This window comes from Nanorana parkeri, unplaced genomic scaffold (genome assembly GCF_000935625.1).
Source record: "Nanorana parkeri isolate BGI_ZX_2015 unplaced genomic scaffold, ASM93562v1 scaffold122, whole genome shotgun sequence".
Taxonomy (NCBI): domain Eukaryota; kingdom Metazoa; phylum Chordata; class Amphibia; order Anura; family Dicroglossidae; genus Nanorana; species Nanorana parkeri.
This window is the reverse complement of record NW_017306390.1, coordinates 1,492,619-1,518,762: the sequence shown is the minus strand read 5'-3', so window position 1 is coordinate 1,518,762 and position 26,144 is coordinate 1,492,619. Positions and strand designations below refer to the sequence as shown.

The 26,144-nt window shown below is 40.6% G+C and overlaps 1 protein-coding gene across 1 annotated transcript in view; it reads right to left on the bottom strand.

Annotated features, from left to right (window-relative positions):
• TSPAN7 (tetraspanin 7) overlaps positions 1-26,144 on the bottom strand; it is a 130,497-nt gene that overhangs the window by 34,341 nt on the left and 70,012 nt on the right. The window contains exon 2 of the mRNA XM_018553517.1: positions 6,941-7,129. Within this exon, the coding sequence (XP_018409019.1) occupies positions 6,941-7,129 (189 nt within the window). The remainder of the gene's footprint in view (positions 1-6,940; positions 7,130-26,144) is intronic.

Here is a 26,144-nt window from a genome sequence, read left to right as displayed (position 1 = left end):
TGGAGAGTGCCATACACAGCTGTGGTGAATTTAAATAATGACAAGTGTATGAAGGGAAAAGAACCCTGCGAATCCGGTAAGTAGGGGAGTGGGGGGTTAGGGATGTGACCATGTTTCATGTTATGCCCTGAATGTGGGTGTACCATTAACTACGGTCAAAAAGGGCAAACTTAGCATTTAAATGTAAAATAATAATAAAAAAAATATGCAGTGTAAGCACCTAAACTTGACTTATCAGCCTCTTGCAGGCTATTGTACAGCAGAGCTCAGAGAAGGGGGGCAGCACAATGAGCTAGTCAGGTGTGCTCCAGTTGAAGGAATCATGCTGATAAGAGGATTCTGCTTCACCATTCACTGTCCAGTCACAGTAGGGAAGGGACCTGATCAGGCCCCCTCTCCTGGAAAGTAGGACTGTGCTGTGGGCCAGAGCTGTTTAAATCTCAGGACTAGATGTTCCAAAATCCAAATCAATTGGATTGTAAAACAGCTGATATATATATCTATATATAGATCTATATATATAGATCTATATATAGATCTATATATATATTTAATTTAGCGATTTGCTTGGAATTTAGTGTTGGCTTTAAAGGAAACCTGGTATGAGGAAAATCTGTATGCGGCCATCAGCCATAGCTTTCCTGCTGAACCTTGGCTTCAATACTGAGACAGTAATAGGGAACAAACAAAGCACATTGTAAGTTACGACTTTTCTTTGACTTCGGTTCTTACATAGCAGTTTTGAGTCTATTGCTTTTAAAGCATTGAAGCCTCTGGATCTGAATGGCAGCCAGGTAATTAGCATTTTCTCAATGAGATCAGCATTAGCAGCCTATTCCGCTCATTAAAGGTCTGCTATAAAGAAAGCATCTAAGCTGACCACATAAAAAATCCCCTAAATAAATCACTTGCTGTTTAGGACATCCGCATGATTGAACACCTTTCGTTGCCACCCACATATGTCATACGATGGCAGCAGTGCCGGTTTGTACACAAACTCCCAAGTTTTTATGGTGCTCTCCCACCTGACTTTCTTCCCCCGTGTATCCCAGGCTCACCCTTCATGTCCCTCCTGGGTGCACAAAATGGCCACGACAGGTGTCAGGAGGGCGATCAGTGACCATCCGTTTACTGATCTTCCATAGCTAGAATGAACCCGGTAACAACTTGCTCTAATCACTTCCAGGTTCTGAAACTGTCAGTCCCCCAGGCTCTGACTGGTGAAAAAGCGAATGAAGGAGAGATGGGGGAATCAGTAATAGGGTCAACATTCTGCAACATTATAAATTATTACTAAACATAATATTATACAAATAATACAGTTTTACATTTGTATTATTGTTGGAGATACAGACTTTTGATTATTGTCAACTTTTGGGGATTTTTTAGTTGTTTGCTTCTTGCAATATAACTTTACTTGTTTTCTACCCACTATCCCCAGGGACCCAATCTGACAGGTGAATTAATATTTTATCACTGCAAAAAGTATCCCAAAATAAAAGAACGGTCAGATCTGTGTTGTTGTGAGCCTTTATTGGGCTACAACTAGCAGCATGTACTTTCTATACTCTAGAGCAGGCCTTCTTAAACCTTCTCCACTCGTGACCCCTTTTTGGCCGAGGAAATTTTTAAGGGACCCCAACGTCGGTCGGTGTCTCCCCCCTCCCCTAGCGTAAGTCGGTGTCTCCCCCCCCGCATCAGTCAGTGGGTCAATCAGTGTCTCTCTCCTCTTCCCTCCCCTCCCAGCACCAGTCAGTGTCTCTCTCCTCTTCTCAGGAAGGTACCAAGTGCACAGGGGGGGCCATGACCGTAAAAAACTACACTACACTGCAAATTATACATTAACCTGAAATAAAACAATCTAGCTTGGAGCCCAGACCTCCTCGGCTGCCTGGGCCCCTCACACAAGTAACGGCCATACCCCCCTGATGGCGGTCTTGGTCGGGGACTCGGACCGCGACCCCCCTGTTCACTTGCGGGACCCCATATGGGGTCGCGACCCACACTTTAAGAAGCACTGCTCTAGAGAATACAATCTTCTAAAGAAGCTACAACAAAGGACGAGCTTCATATTCGATTGAGTCATGTCTGACAAAGTACTCTTGTCTGTCAGTTTAATTAAAGTCATTCTACATCAAAGGACAGGTATATCTTTTCTATTAGAGTAATCACACACAGTCTCAGGTAGAAAAATGCACTTCGGGGGTAAAGTTATACAGAAGGCAAAGTGACATTCACCGGACATTCTCTGTAGGCATATCTTCCTGGTGCATGTGTTTTAAAGGAGAACTATGAAGTGAGTGAAAATCAATGTGTGACAATGAAACTGTCACAGGTCGGCTCAATAGATCGGGAAGTGAGCGAACACATACTGTCACTCGCTCACTTCTCGATCATGTCCCTGCAGAGAGCCGTGACTGTCACTCACAGCTTCCTGCAGGGATTCCCACCTCCCCTGTCCGATCCTCCAGCACTGACTGGCGGAACGGATGGGGGAGGGGGCGGGTACAGCTGGCTCTGCCTCTAGATAGGCAGAGCCAGCTGTCAATCATGCAGCTGGATGGATCGACAGTAATGTCGGGATCCGTCCCGGCTGCGGCGGTCTCAGTATAAATCAGTCACGGGAGGACACTAGTTTGTGTCCTCCCATGACCCTGGGGAGAACTATGGGGAAAAGTTCAAATCACAGTGTGATTGATTTATCTGCAGTGAATATTTGGTCAATGCGTCACATTCACTGCTTTAAAAATAAACCCTATATTTGTTAGTTTGTATTGTTATTTATTTCTTAAAAATGTGATCATAAAGATGTTGTTGGGTATTTACATTCTGTTATCCAGGTAGAATCTAAAGGATACTGCGTTTCCTTATGCTGCTGTATATACAGTATATGTGGTTAGGAAGGAACATGACGCCGTGACTTGTTGCTATGGATACATTCTTGTACTGGGCGATCTTTAGATTTATCTTTAAAGGGTCCCCGCTTTGAGTTTTAGATATGTGTTGGGTTTGGGTATTTTTCTGTCCCTTGTGATCTTGTACTGGACAGGAAGTTCAGGAAAGCTGAGCTGAGGGAGTTGGAGTCAGCTGTTTAGAAACATGATGGTTATAATGGCTTGGAAAGAAAAAAAACGTAAAGAAATACTTAGCTGGGCAATGTATACTAGGTATGTCCAGATTCATTATTAGAAGAAAGAAAAAGCTTGAGAGTTTAATACAACTTAAACTGCTGAAATAAGGTATTAGTTAAACAGGGAGTGCATTGTTTTCAATGAGCCGGCAGACTCATTGACTTTCATTGTGAGAAGAAGCAATAAAACATAACCACTGTGTAGCACTGCAAAGCAGATCATGGGGCCTGTGTATACAATGAGTAAATATGGTCACTGTACATATATATTACAAAATAAACACCTATTAATAAGACTATTTACAAAACGCTAATGTATGTCTTTACAACCATTGAAAAGACTATGGAGTCTATTTATCAAAGTTTCCACCCAAAACGTAATTGGAGAAATGTGTGAATCTTGGGTGAAAACATTGATAAAAATAGACCCTTTTGTGTTCTTTTTAAACAGCTTTGTGTAGAATACATTGTGCACTAGGAATGAAAAAAGTATTCTTCTGAAAACCTTCAGGCATACAAGATTCTGTTTTTAATAAAAAATTCTGCGCTCTTGGAGAAATAAAGCTAAGATGTTTTAATTGCTAATCCTAAAGCTGCTATGAAAATGGTGAATAACATTCTGTACCTGTCCAAACTGCCTGTGTATTTACAATAGCAGTATAATGGTACTGTGCCCTAGTGGAAACCAAGGGTACACCAAGTATAAGTTACAGATATTTCTGCTACATAAATTCAGGACTGAGGCTCTGGAAGCCCAGCCACTGACAGCAACATCCCAGCTCACAAATGCATTAAGGGGTGTATTTATAAAAAAGGATGCAGAGCCATTTGTCCTATGAAACTTACATTTACATTAATTCCGTGTGAAAAGGGCAAAATTGAATGTTTTCTTAAACAGAACGAATGTAATTGTTGGAAAATACCGCATTATAGCCACTAGATGGAGCTGAGGAGCATAATAAATTAATAAAAATGAGTGCCAGAGTTACTAGAATTATAATAAGTAATTTCAGTGCTAAAAAAAAAGAAAAGCTGTCTGCATCCCTTTCAACGTGGATTAGCTTTAGAAAGTATTTTCTCCAATTGAAACGCCTGTTGCAGGGGATGCCTTTAATTATGACTATATATGCATGTGGAATAAAGTTTGAATTTATTTGGAAGATCATCGTGCGCTGGTTCCACAGTTTTTGAGCCTTTAATTAGGCTCTGCAGATTTATGTAATAAGCAGCAAGCCTTTTATTGAAGCTGGAAAAAAGAGTTTGCTGATGGAGTTCTGCATACATACAGAACACCCCGTGTTAAAATATTGCCAGGAAGCAGCATGAATTTTTTGACAATTTTAGTAATTAACAATAGCTGCAGACCAAAATGGAAAGGTATGTTTTATAATAATGACAAAATGGCTTTTATATGGCTATACTGAACGCCAAAACAGATCGATATCAGAATAATAACAACAGGCGTATATACATAAATCACCTCCTAACTGCCCTGAATTATAAAACTTCAGAGGGGTGAATATAAATGTGTCGGTCTTGTCCTTGCTGTCAGAAGGGTTTGCTGTATAGCTCAGCAAGCAATATGTATATGCAGGGCAGATAACTGAAATCTGCCCCCCAAAGCAGAAGAGGTTGAGAGAAAGATGTATAATGTTAATAGTGGAACTCCAGGCAAGTAATAAATATTTAAAGCATTTGAAAATACTGCCAATATAAATGCCTGATAGCTCTCTTTAGATTAGCTCCCTGTACCTTTTTGCTCAGCACAACCCAAATGGAAAGTGAAGGCCAGCAGTGTGAGTTGGTTAGGCTTAGGTCCCTTTCACATGAGCGTCATCAGTTCAGTCAGGGTTCACGGGTACAAAAAAAACTGATTAAAATGTAATCAGTATACGCATCCTTTTGTCAATTCAGTTTACATCTGTTTTTTACATGTCCATTTTGGATTTTTTGTTATTATAGTATAGTAAATTCCCATGATTCTTTGCTTTCCCCAAGCATGCACTGAGCGTGCCATGCTGTATTAAAACTTCAGTCTCAAAAAACGGATGTAACCTGAACTGATGTAAACTGATCATCAGGTTACATCAGTCCTGGTCAGTCAAAATGGTAAATGTAAATGTAAACTGAACTGACAATGGATGTGCAAACTGATGTAAACGGACTCAGTTTTCATCAGTTTTTTTGTATCCGTGAACCTTGACTGAACTGAAGAGAATCTAATATTCATGGAACCGTCTCCTTGTTGGAATCTTTGTCTCCATGGTGTTGTGGTTGGTAAATAAATAACAAGGTGGTTGGGAGATAAATACTTGAAGAAGGACTCAGCTCTATGAAGATCATTTTTGGAGATATATTATTTTGGGTCCGAGGTATTTTTGGGGTCCGCTGAAATCTTCTAAGCAGGCCCTTATAGTTCATTTTAATTGGCACACATCATACGAGATCTCTGCATGTGTGATGTTACGTGGGAGGCGAAAATCAAATCTACAGAGGTATTTTTTTAGCTATTATTTTAAACTTTGACATTTTAATCTTGTCCTAAAACATAGGTAATGTAAATGAAAGCCTAAGCCCTCATTCACACCATGTTTCATGCACTATTACACCTATGTTTAGGGAATTCCCTGTTGGATTTTGTACATATTTAAATTTACAGGATCTGTGAATGGCAACTCCCATCTGACACTGTGGTAGAGGCACTCGTAGATCTCAATGCAGCACCAGTTTGCAGCTCTCACATGCTGTTTTTTGTTTTTGTTCAGACTGATGACCAACTTCTGACTTTGAAGGCTTACTGTCATCTACTCTTTTGTGAGTATTATGCTATCTTTTGCTATTGCTCAATAAAAATAATCTACACCAGGGAAGGCGCCCCCTATTTTTGCTTGTTTCAATTTGGAAGTGGCGTTCATTGCACATCTGGGCCGATCTTTGACATCCCCCCCCAAAAAAATGATTTGCAGTAATAAAGTAGCAAGCCCAATGGTGGGTGTGGCCAAATTGTGCTACAAAGATTTATGGGAATGTACCATACTATAATAACAAAAGGCCCAAAAAACAGATGGTAACGGATTCAGTTTTCATCAGTTTTTTTTGTATCCGTGAACCTTGACTGAACTAATAACGCTCGTGTGAAAGGGTCCCTTAAAGGAATGCGCCTTTAGGGGGGAAGAACATAGCACAAAGATGACCATCAGGGGTGCTTCTGCTTCTTCACTGTCCTGTTAGCATGCTGGAGTTAGAGCAGTAACCAAAAAAGCCAGAACTTCAGGAGGGAGGGGAGGATGCTTGCAACTATGAGAATAAGCTCAGCTGAGGAAAATAAAACCTAAGACTTTAATTTTTACAGTTTACTGTGTAAAGAAACTTATATTTATAATGCAAGCTTCTGAATTGCTCTGCCTGGTTATGTGTCTCTGTATTATATATCTGGTCAGAATACCTTCTAGGGTTTTGGCTAAGGTTGGGATGTGTATTTCTATAAACCAGCAATGCAAGGTGGATTAGCCCATAACCACATACACATACTTGGCTGGCCCATAAATCTGGATGTGGTGGGGAGATAGGGGGTAGAGCTATATTGTGGGCTCAAACATATTGCAGAGTAACTGAAGTGCAACTGCGAGGGTATAGAAGCAGTTTAAAAAAAGAAAGCAAGTTTACGGTTAGCTGCTGCTGTATGCACACCTTTCCTTGTTGTGTGACATGGCAATGACAACAATTAAAATAAATGAAAAACATAGCAAATGGCTGTAGAAATATACTCTGCCATACCAATGAGTACAACAGATTTGGGTTGATTCTTACCAGTTTCAGCATCCATGGGCTACCACGACAAGTGGCAAAACATCCAAAAAGTCCGAAGACAATGATTGTAGTGCCAGTTCCGATGAGTACATAGGGAGCATTGGTGGAGTTCTCAGCAATGAGAGAGATATATGTCCCTAATGTGAGCTTTCCCCACACTCCAACAGCTAGAAGAATAACTCCAGTAATCTGTAATACAAGAAAATAGGAGCATGGGTTAGAGAGGAACTGTACATGCTTCTGGACAAACAGAAATGAAAATATATACATACATTCTTAAAAAGGTTTATCTTTTGAAACTGGGCCAAAATGATACACATAACATGGAACTAACTAGCAGCATCTTTCAGCTGTTATTTTTACCATCAGGTATTTTCATATAAAAGAAGCCAATACCAATAAAAAAAAAATCACCACCTGTTATTTTAAGATCATTTGCATAAAGAGATTCCCTTGTTTCTATCTCTCTGAGACAACCTGGTCATTTGCCCCTCCATCACATTCACAGCACAGGTCCTTCAACATTCCCATTCCCATTCCAAAAGGTACAGAATGTTTTGGGCTTCTCTTAACCTTTCTAATTTAAAATGCCTGACAGTTAAACTCTTTGTAAGCGTTCATTATGAAGATTCAGATCTCTGAAAGTTCAGTTCCTTGCAAGAGTTCATTGACAGAAAATGTAATTACATGACAGCTAAACACATTGAGAGAGGTTCAGAAGAAGAATATTTTGTATTACATTTAGTGCGTCATGTTGTAGACACCTCTGCTACATTGTCTTCATAAAGTGGCATCAGCATCTGAAATGTAATAACAAAGTGACGCTAAACCCAAGAGTTAAATCGTAAAAATGCATTCAAGTACCTTAACTATTAACAAAAATGGAGCTAATTTGTGTATCACTCAGCTGTAGATGCTCAAATCATCTCCGAATTGGTGCTGACACTGTTCTTCCTTCTAGAGGGTGGCTACTTTTTTTTCCACCTTAGTTCCCATGTGTGTAGTAAAGTAGCCACCACTCTAAGCTCGTTCCCGTGATACAGTACAATCTCAATACACATTAGTAAACGTAAACGTATCATGGTCGACCTTGGAGCGGTGGCTACTTTGCAACACACACAGATACATAATAGAGAACAAAAGTAGCCACCCTCCAGAAGGAAGGACAGTGTCAGCACCAATTCAGAGATGATTTGAGGATCTACAGTTGAGTGATACTCAAATAAGATACATTTTTGTTAATAGTTAAGGTAATTGAATGCATTTTTAAGGTTTAACTTCTGAGTTTAGTGTCAATTTAAAGCATACCTCTCAACCTTCTGAGATGGGAAAGAGGGACACCTTACAGCACAATGGGGGAATTTATCAAAACTGGAGTAGACAGAATCTAGAGCAGATGCCCATAGTAAACAATCAGCTTCTATTTTCAGTTTGTTGAATATGAAAGATAGAAGCAGATTGGTTGCCATGGACAACTGCTTCAGATTCTATCTGCTCCAGCTTTGATAATATTCCCTCTATGTATTTAGGCGATGTACACACCCCTGCCATGCCTACAGTTATGAGGACCATTAAGATTGTGTATGGCAAAAATTATTGGCTAAACCCAGAATTGTTGTTTTCCACCATTACTTTTCTTTATATTGCCTTTTCAAAATAGCAAACAAGATAATTAAGAGATAAGATGATGATTTTAGTGGAGAATAACACTTTCAGTAGTTAAATAGAACCTTTTCTTAAATATTTGTACATCAGACCAAAAAGGTGGACAACTGAGGAGGACGTAGGAACAGAGGATTTGGTTAAAAAAAGAGGAACCGTCTCCGTTCAGACCTAGGCATCAGCATTTTCACACATATAGTGCACGTTTTAAAACATGCCATCTAGTGTGTTTAGCATGTTTTTATGCATTTTGACGTGCATACATAAAGGCATGTTTTATTGAGCAAATCAAAATGCAATGTGGTGAATAAGCAAACATGCGCACCAACGCACACAGAAATGTGCAAAACACTTCCATTGAAGTTTATGCGGCCAAATGCTGTAATCTGCCTGAAAGAAGCTCATGTACCTTTCCCAGCATTCACCATTTTACAGCTTGCGACAAAACTCAGGTGTGATCAGATTCCATAGATATGAATGGGATTTCTTGTGTTGAGAGTGAACTAGGGACTTAGGGATATGCTGAAAGTGAACTTGATCTGGTCTAAAAACACTAAACCGTGCATGACAGGGGTGGGGTTAAATGTCACCTAGGCCTCAAGTACAGCCTGGGTCCAGAATCTAAATGGGTTCCAAAAGGATCAATGTAACACAGGCTCTTCAGCATTGCTGTTATCTAAATGTTTTCGGTCACATCAGGTTCACATTAATAGCAGTCCTACAAGTGTCTGTTAAGGTTCTCATTCATCCAGGTCATAGTATATACTATATCTGTAAAAAATAAGTCAAGGCAACTGGACTTGCTGTATTTTTCTTGAAGATGTTTCACTGGTCATCCAACCAGCTTTTTTAAGTCAGAATTGAGAAAGCTGATCGGATGTCCAGTGAAACGTCTTCAAGAAAAATACGGTCCAGTTGCCTTGACTTATTTTTCACAGATAGCCCTACAAGTATTATTTTAAAGAAAAACATGTGTATTTCAACATTTGCAGTCAAACTGAGATAACACCTATTTTATGTTTGTAACTAGTTCTCATTCACACAGCATAAATGCTGCTTACATATGCTCTAGCCTGAAAGAAAAAAAAAATCTAATTTGAATTTTAGAATGGAATGCAGGGGGTGGGGAGGTTAATGTTTACCATAATTAACCCTGTCTGTACTGTGTTGGCAGATCTCATTATCATTTATAAAAACTAGATTTGAACAAGGTCTGTCCTAACAAAGGATTAAATGTTAATGAGAGGGAGCTCAGTCTGTCCTAGTCTTTCTATGGGACAGCCAGTTTCTTGTCACTTTGAAATTGTAGACAGAAGCTTGCAGCCTGTCCAAAGACCTTCTTAACAGAGACAGCTAACATGTAATAAATATTTTTTAATTATTTTTGGTATGATGTGTGCATAGGAAAACATAACAAACATATAGTGGTGTTTTCTCCAATTCGTCTATGTTCACTTCTCGATCATGTCCCTGCAGAGAGCCGTGACTGTCACTCACGCTCCCTGCAAGGATCCAACGCTGACTGGCGGAACAGACGGGGAAGGGGCGGGTACAGCTGGCTCTGCCTCTAGATAGGCAGAGCCCGCTGTCAATCACGCAGCTGGGTGGATCTCGACAGTAATGTCGGGATCCGTCCCGGCTGCGGCGGTCTCAGTATATCGCGGGCTGTAGCTTGCGGTATACTGAGCTTTGGGTCACGGGAGAACGCTAAACCCTTAGGAGAACTAGTTCTCCTTTAAGGCAATGAACTCTTTTTCCATGTGCAATATTATCCCTAAACACCTCTGCCACATCATGATTTTGTCAACAGGTTTCCTGAGCAGTTTTAATTAATACAACATTTTGTAACAGCCTTCATAGTGAATTTCCACAATCACATGATCAGAAAACTGAAGACACTAACAAACCTAACAACCTAGGTGTGGTCGGACTGGTTGGCAGAAAATTCCTAGCTGCCCTGGACACAGCACAAGAACCATCTATACATGAACTAATTAAAAGGTTAAACATCGTGTTCTGGAAAATAACCTCAAAACTTGCTAATAATAGTAGCTGGAAATGGCTCTTTTCACAGCTTCATAAACAGAGACCTAATGGAGCATAAACAAACATTATTACTCCATTGAACAATACTAAAAAGGGTGTTGAAAGTCACATGGCCTCACGTGCTGCATGCCAGAGGGGCGAGGGGACAAGAAAATGATATAGGCGGGTTTATACGAGCATTGCTTTGGATTTTCACTGTAGCCCTACCTGAAAGACAGCTTTATAAAAAATGCAAAAACAAGAAAAACAACAACATTCTATGCTTTAGACATACAACACTGATTCCAGATGAACAATACAGACTATACCTGATGGCTTTTTAGCACTTTAGTTATTATGCAACTGTATATTTTCATGTAGGCAGCTCATATATAGACTTATTAGACTTCTCTCTATTACCTGCATACCTATACATAGAGTTTAAGGAACCAATTTACATCTGGGAGGTGTGTTGACGTGCATTATAGCAGCCTATTAATTTGCATGCACTATTTTTATTTTTAGCAACGCACACAACAATGCCTGGTAGTGTATTACCGTGCCATCCAGGGCACAAATCACAGCAATTGCATTGCAATAAGGAGACTTAAACATGAAAGTTAATGCAACACATGGTAGCGCGCTAGGGCTGCAACTAAGGATTATTGTCATCATCGATTAGTTGGCCGATATTTTCTTCGATTAATCAGATTAAAAATGTTTTCATAAAAACCATCCTTAATTTAAAATGAAATACACAAATGCAGTGTTACAAAGTTTACTTCAGAATACAACTGCATTGCGGTACCGTGCATTGCAATGCGGGCGATCACACTGTTGGTGGGAGGCGCGTTTGGGGTGTCATTGAAATGAATGGCACAGCAATGCACCTCCCGCAGCATAATTTGTCAGGCCGAAATGACTTTTCCCACCTTTTATCATTTTTTTCTAATAGCATTGTAAGCACATGGCGTTTAAATAGCTTCAGCCAAGGAATGACAGCTGCCAATGGCAAGATTCCGCATACGGCAGCTGAATGTAAATACAGCAGGTTAGTGGGCTGGTGCAATAGCCAGCCTGCTATTGGCCATTTCAAATTGCAATAGCCGATAGCAGGCTGGCTATTGCACCCGTCCACTGCTTGCTGTGCCCTCCACCCAGCATGGACAAGAGAGCTAGGGGATCCAACCAACTAAATCGATAATGAGAATAGTTGACAACAATTCTCATTATCAAATATTATCAAATAGTTGGTTGCAGCCCTATAGCGCACATTACATGCAGTGGTGAACTGGGGTGCAATTAATTGTAACTGGCACCCCAATGCACCTCCAAAGACAAACGTTTGCCTAAATGTGCCACAAAAGGAATTGGCTGCAACACACCTGAACAAATGCAAAAATAAATGCTGCTTGCATATTTCCATAGAGCAACATATAGGACACCCTGCGTTGTTCTGTGGGAAAATGCAGACTGCACTTATTATGAGTGTGTTGAGATGCATCACAGCCCACTTTGAATGGGCTGCCTAATGCAGCGTGCAGCAATGCAAGTCAGCATACAAAAATGGGTGTGCTGCAGCGCACTGCACTATGGTGTGAATAGACACTCAAAATAAATGGCACCATAGCTTACCAACATGCACACTGCACATTACTGCTTCGCAAAACTTAATTTCAGCCTAAAAGGAAATCTCTAGAAAGCTCAGCTGTAATATGTTCAATATACTTACCCTTGTGCTGTCCTTTGTGAGATATGTCTCTCCGAAAACTGCGCCAAAAGTGCAGCAGTACCATTCCCTCAAAGCTCCCTGTCCATGTACAGGGACAAGCAGTAAAGAGGGCACATAGGAGCAACACAAAGATTATAGTACTGCTGTGCTCTCAGCACAATTTACAGAGAGTGGATTCTCTAAAAATGGAGGTAGGCGAAAATAACTTAACATTTACCTCTGGCTGTGCCATCCAGTCATATTGCTTTGGGCTCTGCTTTAAAAGTGAAGTAAAGCCACACATGTTTTTTTGGCTTCACTTCTCTTTTTGGTCCCAGGAGTATATTTACCAATGTACTCCTGTGACCTAAAGTCAGCTGATAGTGGACTGATGCCCTCTATGAACTGACAGGGCAAAGTCGAGCCACAGTCCAGGAGGATCACGACAATATTATTGGGATCCACCCCAGCTGTCTGCTTGAAAACTGGCTCTCCCTCTCAGCTTGTGGCTGATAGCCAGAACCAGCAGCACCCACCCCCTCACATCAGTGTTGAAGCAGCAAAAGAAGGAGGAAATCCAGGGGAGGCGTCACTGGAAGCAGAGACTGAGAGCTGTCAGATGATCTGTCATGTGATTAGTGAGCTATCGGTCTTAGAGCCAGCATGGCATGTTTGGAGGATGCAGCAGCAAAGAGGCTTTGTATGTGTGTTTATTTTTTACATGACTCCTTTAATGGGTACAGAGTCACATGACGATGTACTCTATAGAAAGAAAGAAAGATATATCAGTGTCAACAGTTGCGACAACTGCTTTTGATCGTTGCTGAAAAAGCAAAGATAAAGTAACATTATTGTATTACTTTACTGAGATCTCATATATCATGTGTACAGTAAATGTGCACCTTAGGAGAAAAGGACTGCTAGATGAAGCAGCTGAAACATGTTAGCGATTACAATGTGAAATCCGTTTGAAGTTACAATGTGTGCTATTTTGTATTTGTCATAAAGCCTTGGAACTCATAGCTGTGTGTTGCATTATCTTAGTTCTTCATATCAAAGGATACAGTAATAGCCTTCAGATATACACAATAGAAAATGTAGGTTTTTTTTTGTTATGTATGTGATCCTCTTAATGTAAACAGTCGCGTTACTGAGATTTGATATATTGATAGTCTGTAACAAGTAGCCCAATGGAGGACAAGATATTTTGGCCTTCAAGAACTATGGGGTTTAGGCTTTTCCCCATAGTTCTCCTAAGGGTAACGGGAGGACACAAACTAGCGTCCTCCCATCACCCTAAGCTCAGTATACTGCGAGCTATAGCTCGCAATATACTGAGACGCCGCAGTATACCGCGAGTTACAGCTCGCGGTATACAGAGACGCCACAGCTGAAGCGGATCCCAACAATTATCTCTGTATCCGCCCAGCTGCGTGAGTGACAGCTGGCTCGGCCTATCTAGAGGCAGAGCCAGCTGTACCCGCCCCCTCCCCAGTCTGTTCCGCCAGTCAGCGCTGGAGGATCGGAGATGGGGAGGGGGGAATCCAGCCCCTCCCCTGTCACGGCAGAGAGTTGTGACAGGATCGAGAAGTGAGCGAACGCCGGTATGTGTTCGCTCACTTCTCGATCTACTGAGCCGACCTGTGACAGTCTGATTGTCGCACATCGGCTAGAACTATGAGGTGAGTGAAAAGCACTCACCTCATAGTTCTCCTTTAAAAATGGAAGAGGCTGCACAGTGCTACTGCGGTAATGTGAGAGGGGCAGACTGGTGGTCTTTGTCCACTCCTAATGATGAATAGACAGGGGCTCTGGATGGGAAAGGATCTGGATAGAGCCAGACAGAAGGTCTTTTGCTAAATATAACACCATAACCGCCCCCCCACATATGCATACAAAATTTCTGCTTGGTTATCCTGTTTACTGTACCAATAAATGTGGGCAGAAATCACAAAATCTTAAGACTGATGAGTGACACTTTTGATGCTAAATCCACACGAAAGGATTGCCAATGTTATAATGAAAATTTACAGAAAATGTTTTTGTAATTTAATTTAAGAGGGGCGTATTAAATATAAACGTTGTACTTCGTGTCTAGTAAATGAACACCATTACTGTCACACTACCTTAATGCAAATCTACAAAAGTGACCATACACAGAAAAAAATGGAACAAGATTATCCCTATGTGTGTTTTTTCCGCTAGTTCTCTGTGAAAAAATCTGGTCATACATCCAGCAGAATTTTCTACCACATAAGCATCCTTATGCTGGCTATACACTAGTAGAGTTTGTTACCCCGAAAGCAAGACCTAGCACTATTTTTCAAGATTCCTGTAATATAAGACGTACCCCAAAAATAAGACCTAGTTTGGTGGTAGCATGTGAGGGAGAACTTGATGAGCAGGAGAGATGGTATCAGCCTGCATGGACATACTGTATTATGGAGATGACAGGGGACTCCCTCCGGCCAGCGCAGTGATAGGGAGCACTCAAGTACCATACTTCACCAACTGCTGTCCCCCTGAAGGCACTGCTTAATGTAATGGTACTGTACTGTACTGTAATGTGTACTGCTGTTCACTGTCTGATATCCCCACTGATCCACACCTTGTACCACTGTCCCTGATGGCAAAGGAAGCAGGCGCTCTAGAAAGCAAGGCTGCGGCGGCGGAAGGAGCAGAGCCGCATTAGCTGATACTTCCTCTATAGTGCCAGTTACTGTGACAGGCGGAGTGATATCAAATGTACTCTGCCTGTGAAAGTGAAAGAAAGGGATCAGCATTACCGATACTGACCAGTAGGAAAAGAAAGAAAGAACAACAGCATTATTCTCATTCTTACCATACTATTAAGGTCAGTAAATAAAACACAGTGGACATTCTGACGTAAAAACAAAAAAATAAGACATCCCCTGAAAATAAGACCTAATGTGTTTTTTGAGGCAAAAAAAATATAAGACGGTGTCTTATTTTCGGGGAAACACTGTAGCTAATGAGGTCAAATTGATAAATGAATTTGACTGCAGTAATGAAGAAAAAAAATATCGAAGTAGCAGAATGGCAAATGTTTCTGAAACAAATGAAATTCTAATAGTAAATATGGTTTTTGTTTAGGAAACTTTATTCTTTCCAAAACTGAATGTTAAAAATCAAACAAAATTTTGAACAACATTCTACAAATTTCTGAAGGCATTCCATACAATAACCATACTCCATGGGTCTTCACCGAATATAAAACTTGTATTCTATGATAACAGACACACCGTCAAAACCTTAGCATAGACCTCTTGCTCTAACGTGTTTCACCCATCAGGCTTCATCGTAGAGGTAGGAGGTTAGTAGGAGGGATTCTCTTATACGCAGACACTTCAATTTAATTCACAAGTGTAGATTTTTCTGGATAACACTTTCAATGCATAACTACTAATGAAGCCGCTTTGGTTCTCAACAATCACAATACTGATAGTCCCATGGTTAAACAATGTTTAAGCATATGGATACAAAGTAAACAAAGTATATATAAATATACACTCATTTCTCCAGTATTATTCATTGTAATTGTTATTCCTCAGTCTAGGATTTTAATAACCATTTTCCCCTCAAGGCGTTTCCTCATTACACCTTGCAAAATCAAATCCCTCCCTAATATTTAAAAACAAGATTTCATCCAAATACATCTAAAACAGATTTCTCTGATGGCATTACCCATCTTTAGTCTGTTCAGACTAAAATAAAAAATTGAGTTTAACAATTGGTTTTATGGTGGCAATCGCTAAGCAAATAAGGGAATAAACATTTCAAGCATAGGGTAAGAAAACCCTCCAAACAGATGTATGCTATACGGAACACTACAGGGATGCTGTGCATCAGCACTCCATCATGTAGTCCCACTGAAGAAGTGCGCATGGCGGTCTGTAATTGCTCATCATTGTCACGGCCTGAAAGAGGAAGCAGCTCTGCAGTGCTGTTACTGGTACTGTAAGAAAACCCGGCATGTTTGTTAAGTATTCTCTAACAAAGCCACCTAATCTTAAAGGATACCTGTAGTTGTAGAGAATATGCAGAATGCCATTGTGGACCTCTGTCCTTGTCCTTCTGAAAATGCTAGCTGCAGTTCCAAAGTCTTCATCACTTCACTTGCCAAGCTGACACAAGTACAAAGATAAAAAATTCTGACTTTACTCAAACTTTGTAATCTGCATGTTATGTATATATATATATCTATATATATACATACACACTGCCTGGCCAAAAAAGTCACCACCTGGATTTAGCCAAGTATGATACATGATCTGGAGTTGCTTTAGTTGGTCAGGTCCAGGCTCAGCAACATTATCTGCCCAACAATGAGGTCAGCTGCCTACCTGAGTGTACTGAATGACCAGGTTTTTCAGTCAGAGAGATGTGTTCTCACTTCATGCCCTGCTGACATAGTTTAATAGCAACACGGGCAGAAAACAAATGTAGGAGAAAGCTGGGACCCATGACAAATGTTTATTTTTGTCTTTGTTCCTGTTGTCAGCAGAACAGTAAGTGGGGATAAACACTCTAACATAGTGTTGAGTAGCGAGGAAAAACCTGATAAGGGTTCTTATCCTTCCATATTTAATCCAAAAATAGAAAAGAAAAAAGTTATGTGTTTCAAACACACTTAAACACAAGCTTGCAGAAAAATATAAAACTAGAATATCTTTAGGAAAGAGGTCAAGAATTAATGTGTGGTCACGGGGACATCTCCAAAACACAAGAGGGAAAGTATGCAATGGATTGAATAACAGACAGATAAAAGTATGTAGACACATCTCGGGTTAACCACAATTGTATTGCGGTCTACAAATTGGCATTTTCAGTAGGAAATTCAACCTTCCACTAAGACTGGTTATTACTGCCTCCAATACTCTGGGCCAGGCTCAAACTACTGTATGGTATAAAAAAAAAATGTGGATCTAGAAACATAAAGTCAGAGCAAAAAAGAAAATCACAGCGCAGTGGTTTTCAATCTGACTTTGCTCTTCCAGTTAGCAAAAGTCATTATGCAACATACAATGAAAACCTGTTACTGGATTATTCATTCAGTCCCCTCCTTATAAAACACATTTGCCCTGCGGGCTTTTACTTTACAGGTTTTCTAAAGGCTGTCATGAAAAGGAGAGTTACACAAAGGTTAAAGAATTACCTTTTAAGCAACCAGTTTGTAATTGCACCAGATCATTAATGAAATATTTCAGTTCCAAGGACCTAAGTCTTTCATTGTCAATGGGAAGCTCATAGGTAAAATCAATGAAAAAGTACTTGCAGTACTTATCAGATGGCAATGGACTTATTACTCAAAGACTATTTTGTGAATTGAACATGGAAAGTAAAAGTCTGTACTGAATGGTAATGTGAAAGCTGAAATCCAGGCAAGCAGATACACACAGTTGAAATACATATACACTGAGTGGCCAGATTATTATGACCACCCCATCAGTACTTAGTTGGGCCACCTTTTGCCTTAAATACTGCAGCGATTCTTCTTGGCATTGACTCCATGAGATGTTGAAAGGTGATGCGAGGAATGTGACACTGCACTGATGCCCTTCTGTTGTCTTGTACCAGTCTTGCCACTCTCCGTTCTGCCCTAACATTGACTAGTCGCTGACGGCCACAATTCACACGTTTAGACCCAAATTTTCGGCTGACACTCCAGTCTTTAAACACTTTAACAACAGCTGCTCTTGAACATTTAACGAATTCTGCTGTGTTGCTGATACTCGCTCAATGGCTCCGAGCGCAAACAATCATCCCATGTTCAAAGGCTGTTAAATCGCATTGTTTACCCATATCTTCAGAAAAAAATCACTTCTACTGTTGTGGTAAACAACCTGCTTCCCTATTTATAATGGTCTGGCCCTCTAGCAACTTCAGCGCGAAATTATAGCTAATTTGCCTACAAACGTCAGGTGGTCATAATAATCTGGCCACTCAGTGTATAGGATCTATTTTACCTGCTAAAGGACTTGTATTACCAGTTCTCAGATTCACACGGCCCTATCAGGCAGCACAGTGACTTGACTTTTTTCTGCTGCAACAACACAGCTAGGACACCCCCTTGCCCCTGGCCTGTGACTGGACAGAATAGGATCAGCAACAGACTGATGCGTTCATCTTTCTGCTCTTTATTTTGATCAGTATGATCCAGCCAGTGGCTTGTTATTCAGCACCTGACCATATCTAGTTCTTGCCACTGCTGTCACGATTACCAGCACTACCTGTGTTGCTGAAACCATCCCAATGTGTGTGGAGTGTCTGTGATGGGTAGAGTGTGATACACAATTAGCTCAGTCAGGGAAGGTAAAGGCAGTTTTTTTCTTTTTAGTTTACAAAGATTATGCATCACAAAGTAACTAGATTTGGTACTTGCTTAGACTCCCATGCAGAAGCCTTTAGTTGTATATTACGTTTAGTGGCTTTTAACATGCAAAAAGTGGCATTCAAATTTCACAGCACATCCACTGGATGGTTCATGAGGATCCCATCTTCACAGACAGTATACTTTGCAAACCTGACAAGCATGTGCTTTCAGAGTCACATAAGTTTATCAGAAATGTCACTACTGGCTGTAGGCCAGAAGCTGATATACATGTTTATTTAGGAAGTATGCTTTGCCGCTTATCACAACTCACTTCTTGTGCAGCAAGATATGTCCAGATAACGGACACGGCGACGCAAATGTGTGAGAAGCAAACAAAAAAAAAAAATCTAGGATGCTATAAAGAATAAAAAATAAGTAAGCACTAAAATTTCATTGTACTGAAAAAGCTTTGAAGTTGTTGCCCGAAGGATGAAAACTGTAACCAACTTGTATTTTCTTTAAAGCCTAAACATGGCCATACACTGTTTTATTTTTTCATTCAACCTGTGCATTATATTTACTTTTAAAATCTTTCCTAGCTACCCCCATGTAGGTGTTAAAGAAGGGGCTGTGGGAAGTTATGTTTACTCTAATTAACCCTGTTTGTACTGTCATTATCAGCGGTAAACTAGATTTGAACACCGCCTGTCCTAACAAAGGGTTAAAGGTTTTGAAGTATTTTATGTTAATGAGAGGAAGGTCAGTATGTCCCTCTACTTTTACTTTCAAACTGTTCAGAGTAACCTGGAATCTGCAAAAAGGTCTTCACCAAAGAAATATCGAAAAAGGTAAGAAATATAATTTTAAACATTTGGGTATGCTGGGAACACATAACAAACATATGGAGGGATTTTCTTACATTTTACTGCAAAAGTGGAAATACACCTTAAGTGTACAAAACGTTTTCCAGCTCACAATCTAATATGGGCGGCAAAAAATATTTGGCGCATACTTATGATAGGTCTTTGCAGAGTAGGAATGAAGACGAACCTAAAATGGACCATAAACATCAGATGCTAGTTTCTGATCTTGCTGAATCGGTTTATGGTATAGTACAGGCCTCAAAATTTCCACTCGCCCCCTCGCAATTGGCGAGTGGAATCTCGGGGGGGGGGTGAGTGGAATCTCATCGAGGAGCGCCGATGGCGGGACCAGAGATGGGACACTACCGCCGCGGCAATTGCTTGCTTCTGTTCTCTCTTCTCATCGGCCACTGTAGCTACAGAGCGGCCGATGAGAAGAGAGAACACAAGGGAACGATCGCCGTGGTGGTAGTGTCCCATCTCTGGTCCCGCCGGCGGCGCTCCTCGATGACATCCGCTGTCTTCTGCAGCTTCCTCCGCCCACCTCAGCTGCCAGGCTGGGAGGAAGACTGCAGAGACGGTGAGACCGGCCATCCAGAAAGCAGGGAAAAGAAGGTACATGGAGGACCTCTGCACCGACCTCCACCCCAACCCCCCCCCCCACCACCAGGAGAAAGAAGAGGCACCTGAATACCAGCTAAGTGCACTGTAAGTCCCTTTTCTTTCTTCCTTACACTGTGCGTCACACTGACCCTGCGCTGTGCGTCACACTGACCTCTGCGCTGTGCGTCACTCTGACCCTGCGCTGAGCGTCACACTGACTTCTGCGCTGTGCGTCACACTGACCCTGCACTGTGCGTCACTCTGACCTCTGCGCTGTGCGTCACTCTGACCTCTGCGCTGTGCGTCACTCTGACCTCTGCGCTGTGCATCACACTGACCCTGCACTTTGCGTCACACTGACCCTGCACTTTGCGTCACACTGACCCTGCACTTTGCGTCACACTGACCCTGCACTTTGCGTCACACTGACCCTGCACTGTGCTTCACACTGACCTCTGCGCTGTGCGTCACTCTGACCTCTGCGCTGTGGGTCACTATAACCTCTTCGCTGTGTGTCACACTGACCTCTGCGCTGTGCGTCACACTGACCTCTGCACTGTGTGTCTCACTGACCCTGCGCTGTGTGTCACTCTGACTTCTGTCTGCGCTGTGCGTCACACTGACCCTGCACTTTGCGTCACACTGACCCAGCACTGTGCGTCACACTGACCCTGCACTGTGAGTCACACTGACCTCTGCACTGTGCGTCTCACTGACCCTGCGCTACCATTGACTAATGTCAATGGTGGCCTTTACACAGCAGCCTCATACTACCCACATTAAATGAACAGAGTTGCCTATGGCTGTAAATTCTTTATATGTTATGGCAGTTTTGAGTCATCCCCACATGGTCAAATATTAAATCTCTTCAGGCTTTGAAACACAAACAGTACATTTATTTCCGAAGAACAGCAGCAGCGAACAGGAAAATAATACAGAATGCTGACTAGAAAAACATTTCTCAAATAGATTTCAATATTAGGTCTCTTTAAATAAATGATGTGCCTTGTGTAGCATTGTTTTTGTGTTTACTTGTATATACTGTACATTATTCAGGCCTAGATACATTCAAAGAAAATGTTCAACAACAGTGGATTATCCCAAAGTGAGCAAACTTGTTTAGTGGCATTTCCATTTGTTGTGGCATTATTTTTGTACAAAGTGGACATATTTTAGTGCATATTGCTTCATGTGTGTGTGGGGATGAAGTCCCATTTATGACATTACTGCATAGTGGTGGATGATAGCTTTTGAGCTACAGTATCTTTCTAGGACCCTTTCCCATTGTGATATGTGTTGCTGCAAGCTTTGATGGGAGGAAGAATATTGAGTGACATGCTCCTTTATATGCAGAAGTACCCAGTATTCTTTGATCTCCAGGCATCTGAACAGAGTAGCGTGGTAGCAAAAAAAAAAAGAAGGTATTTGCGGATGGGTAGGGGGTATTAAAAGAAAACCTGTTGCTCTGCCTACGTGGGAAGCTTATCCCACCTCAACCTAACCACTCAAACATCACGTTCTCAAACATATCATCCCCACACAGCTACCTCCTCATGTACTGTATCACTTGTCCCTCCCTTTTAGCTTGTAAGCCCTCACGGGCAGGGCACTCCTTACCATCTTGTCTTGAATTGTATTGTGATTGTAATGTCTTCCTTATATTGTAAATCGCTGCGCAAACTGTTGGCACTGTATAAATCCCGTATAATAACAATAATAATAATTTTAGGGCAGAAATGCCGAGGATGGACAAAGAAGGAAAGTTAGCAGATTGAGGCCCAAAGGGAACAGAACCAGTAAGAAAGAATACAAACAGCTGGGTCAATCCTGAGGAAGTGTGAGTGGACTAGTCAGTTCGTTGACACTGTTCCTCAAGATCCTAATTTTAAACAAGCAATACACCTTCTTCCACTCAGTAGAGTTAACAAAGTGTGCCAGACTGTTGCAAAGCTTCACAAAACCTTACAGTATCGTAACAAATTCCATATTGGATTGTAGTTATTATTACTATTCTAGGTGAAGTAGTCACTTTGTTATCTAAAGGATTACAACAAAAGTGTCCATTACATCATTTCTAAAGTCATTTCAAATGGATTCAAGTCTGTAAGGGAGAACAGTGACAGAACCTATTGTTTGAATAATATTACATAGATGTTTATAGAAATGTAAATATATATAAAAGTGTATACCCAAGTCCAAGAACACAAATGTCATATGTTACAGCTTACCGTGTTTTAATGTGGTGGCTGCATTAGGTTTCTTTTTTCAGGCTTTATTTCTTTTATTTTCACCTAGTGATCCTGCCAGTAACACACTTCCTGTCCTAAGGTGACAACACTGCACTGTATCTTTAGAGGTTTTGTCACCCAATGATGGAGAGGAAAGGAGGACCGGATTCAGTTTTGAACTACTACAGGTGAAACTCGAATAATTAGAATATCGTGCAAAGTTCATTTATTTCACTAATGCAACTTAAAAGGTGAAACTAATATATGAGATAGACTCATTACATGCAAAGCAAGATAGTTCAAGCCATGATTTGTCATAATTGTGATGATTATGGCTTACAGCTCATGAAAACCCCAAGAACCCCAAATCCACAACCTCAAAAAAGTAGATTATTACATGCAATCAATAAAACAAGGATTGTACATAGAACAATATCAGACCTCTGAAAAGTACAAGCATGCATATGTACTCAGTACTTGGTTTGGGCCCCTTTTGCAGAAATTACTGCAATTACTTTTGCACGATATTCTAATTATTTGAGTTTCACCTGTATAACACACATTTTCTTGATCATCAAATGTAGCTATAAAGAACTCTGCGTTGGCCCTGTGTAGATGAACATTCAGAAAATGCACTGAGCATGAAGAACTCTTTTAGGCCCATTGCACAGAGATAAAAGAGATAAAAGCCTTTTACATGTGCTTAAAAACTGCTTTTACATTTATAGTAAACACAGACTGTAATGGACATGCCCTGCTGGTCACAGCAGCAGAAGCGCGCTTCCTCATACATAATCTACATGGTCTCAGGGCTGTGTTGCATATCCACCACACCGTGACCTACTTTTTTTTATTGGTTTCATTTTAGTGTGTGCAATTGCAAAGCTTTTACTCAACAGAAAAACGTCACATGGTAAAATATTTTAGTCACCACTAATGAAAATACCGTCTTTCCTAGCCAAGTCTAGAATGCTGTAATATAAACCCACCAATATGAAATAATATGGCATGTATTCCAAAATATCAGCTGATGCCACTCAACCAGCTGGAAGTACTAAAAACCCAAGGTCAACCTATCATCACCTCTAAAGTGGTGTAAATGTGTTTAACCTAATGTGAAACTGTGACAAGGATATGGACATTCAAGTATTAACATATTCTTAACCTACTGACCTGTCTAGATGCAGGTACTGCAACGCAATTTGTGCCCAGAGTTCATAGCAGAAGCACTGAAATCTTTAAAATTGGGTTTCTCAGCAGTTCTGTTCCCCACTTCTAGAGAACCTGCTCTATTAGTGATTAGAAGGCTGAAAGGCTGCCAAGTCACTCCTGGAAGGGTGAGCTGAACGGCTTTGAGAACCAACACAAATGGCTTTAATGCTTCTCCTGTGAACTTTAAGGATGAATCGCACAACAGTGCCTGCAACTACAGGGGGTTAGTTTTAAAGGCCGTTTAGGGCATGTTAACACCACTGCATCGCAGGAACCTCCATTACGTGTGTTGGTGCACTACGGTGCTATTCATTTTGACTGGCACCCTAACTCAATACTCGGTAGTGCACCAACATGCATTGCCCTGCATGACTAAAATGCAGCAGTTCCAATTTTAGGTTTAATGCTGTGCATTAGGCAGCCTCTTCAAATGAAGGGGCGTCTTTATGCAATGTGCATTAACATGCAACATAACGTGCATGAATTTGCATGTGTCAAACACACTGCAATGGATCACCCTGGTGTGAAGAGTATGTAAACACTTAAATGTCAATAGTCTGGCCATAACAGAAGGGAAATGCCACTGATGTCCTGTTTTACAACTTGCAGGTTCACATGCTGTTGTCCTAAGTCTCCATTTTTAATACTATGCAACTAGTAAAGCTGGAACTCTTAATCCAAGAGGTTGTTTTGAATAAGCGATTCCACGCCACACAATTTTTCTAACGGATACCATAACCTTAAGGGCCTGTTCACATGAGTTTCAGGTCCTGATCAGGTCTGGATCAGGTGCGGATCTGCAGACGCGGTGCTATGTGTTTTGCCGCGTTTTTCGTTTCCGGACTGTACAAAATGTGACATGCAGTATTTTTCTGTCGTAACCTGAACGGACTGCGCACGAGAGAACTGTAGTCCATGAAACACATAGGGATACATTGGGATGCATTGGGATGCATTTTTAGTGAAGGAGTGTACGGATCAGGTCAGCACAGAAAACAGACGTCGTGTGAGCAGGCCCTGAGGGAAACTTCATACATGCAACAATGAAAAACAAGTCAAAAACTCATAAAAAGTAGCTGATTATTACACTAAAGCACATACTGTATACACATAACATGCACTATCATGTGCAACCATGTATTAGGATTATATCAGGTTATAGAAGGTACAGCATTCATGTTAAATTACTATATGCTGTGCTCTCGCAGATGTTTCTCTATATATTCATCAATGTAATGGCAGTTAAAGTATCTGGTTTTATTTAGCAGTTTCAATTTTCCATATTTATAAAGGAGAGGCATGTACAAAACAAATGATGCGTTTTGCATTCAAAGGTGTTCTTTTTGTACTGCATAATTTTATTTCAGAAAATAATGTACAACATGAATACAAAGCATAACATTAAAGATTTTTCTTGAATATTGAGAGGCGAACTGAGCAAGCACGTACAAAAAGAAATATATGCAGACACATGAAGGGTCCATGAGCCCCTGCTACCTTTAGGTTAAACGGCTGAACTTAACAGTATTATATTCTCAGATCAATGGCAAACAATTAATGTTGTTGGACTGTAAATCTCCATGAGGTCAGATGTATAATAGGGTCATGTACTTTATTGAAGAACACAAGTGTTAATACTGTAAATTGTGAACCAAGTGGAAAGTGAAGGTTGATTTGGATTTTTTTAAAAGTGATTTCATCTTGTTACCAGATTAGTCTAACAGTTTTAACAATAGTTAGGCCTTTACTATCTTGACACTACAAGTGTTAGTGTGTCTGAATTCCATATTTCTTTTCACATAAACTTAGTAATCAATGGATTTTTAACTGGGGCTGTGTTAGAAATTAGTATTTCTCGACTGACACTTACGATTTAAGTGTTGTAAGGTGATTAATCTTCATCAATGAATGTCCAGTTGTTGAGTGAAAAACTTGTGACTTTAATTGTATAATGGGAAGTCAAAGCAGCATACATTTATATTGCAAAAATATAATATACAAATAGATAGTTCAAAGTATATAGTTAATGAAGAGTTAAAAAGCATGTCACCTCGTTCTGAGTCTTTCTCAGCTTCTGGAGGGTTCAACCCAAAATAGTCTTAGCAGGTGAAATAACAAAGTCTCTTCCCAAATGGGCGTGTTAGAATTCTCTTCTTGTGAGTGTGTGTGTAAGTTCATCCGTGCGGCCCCCTTAGTGTATGTAATGAAGTGTGTGAGTTTTTCAGTGTGAAGTCCCCTGTCGCTTATATTCCAAAATCGACGTTAGTGCTTGGTTTATCCTATAAGGCCATATATAGTGTAAGCATATTCTTAACTTATTTCTGACGTCACGACTCCCATACTTCTCTATATGGTGCAACCAAAACTACTTAACTCATGATTTCTAAATGTATTCTACAACTCTATTTAAAACACAGAACCTTGTTCTTAAACCACTCCCATAACAGCTGCTTCTTTACTAGTTCTTCACAAATTCTGACATAGCTTCAGGTTTCAAGGACAGTGGATGTCTGTTCAATGTCATACATCTTCATTTAAACGTACGAGGTTACTTGTAAATATATGT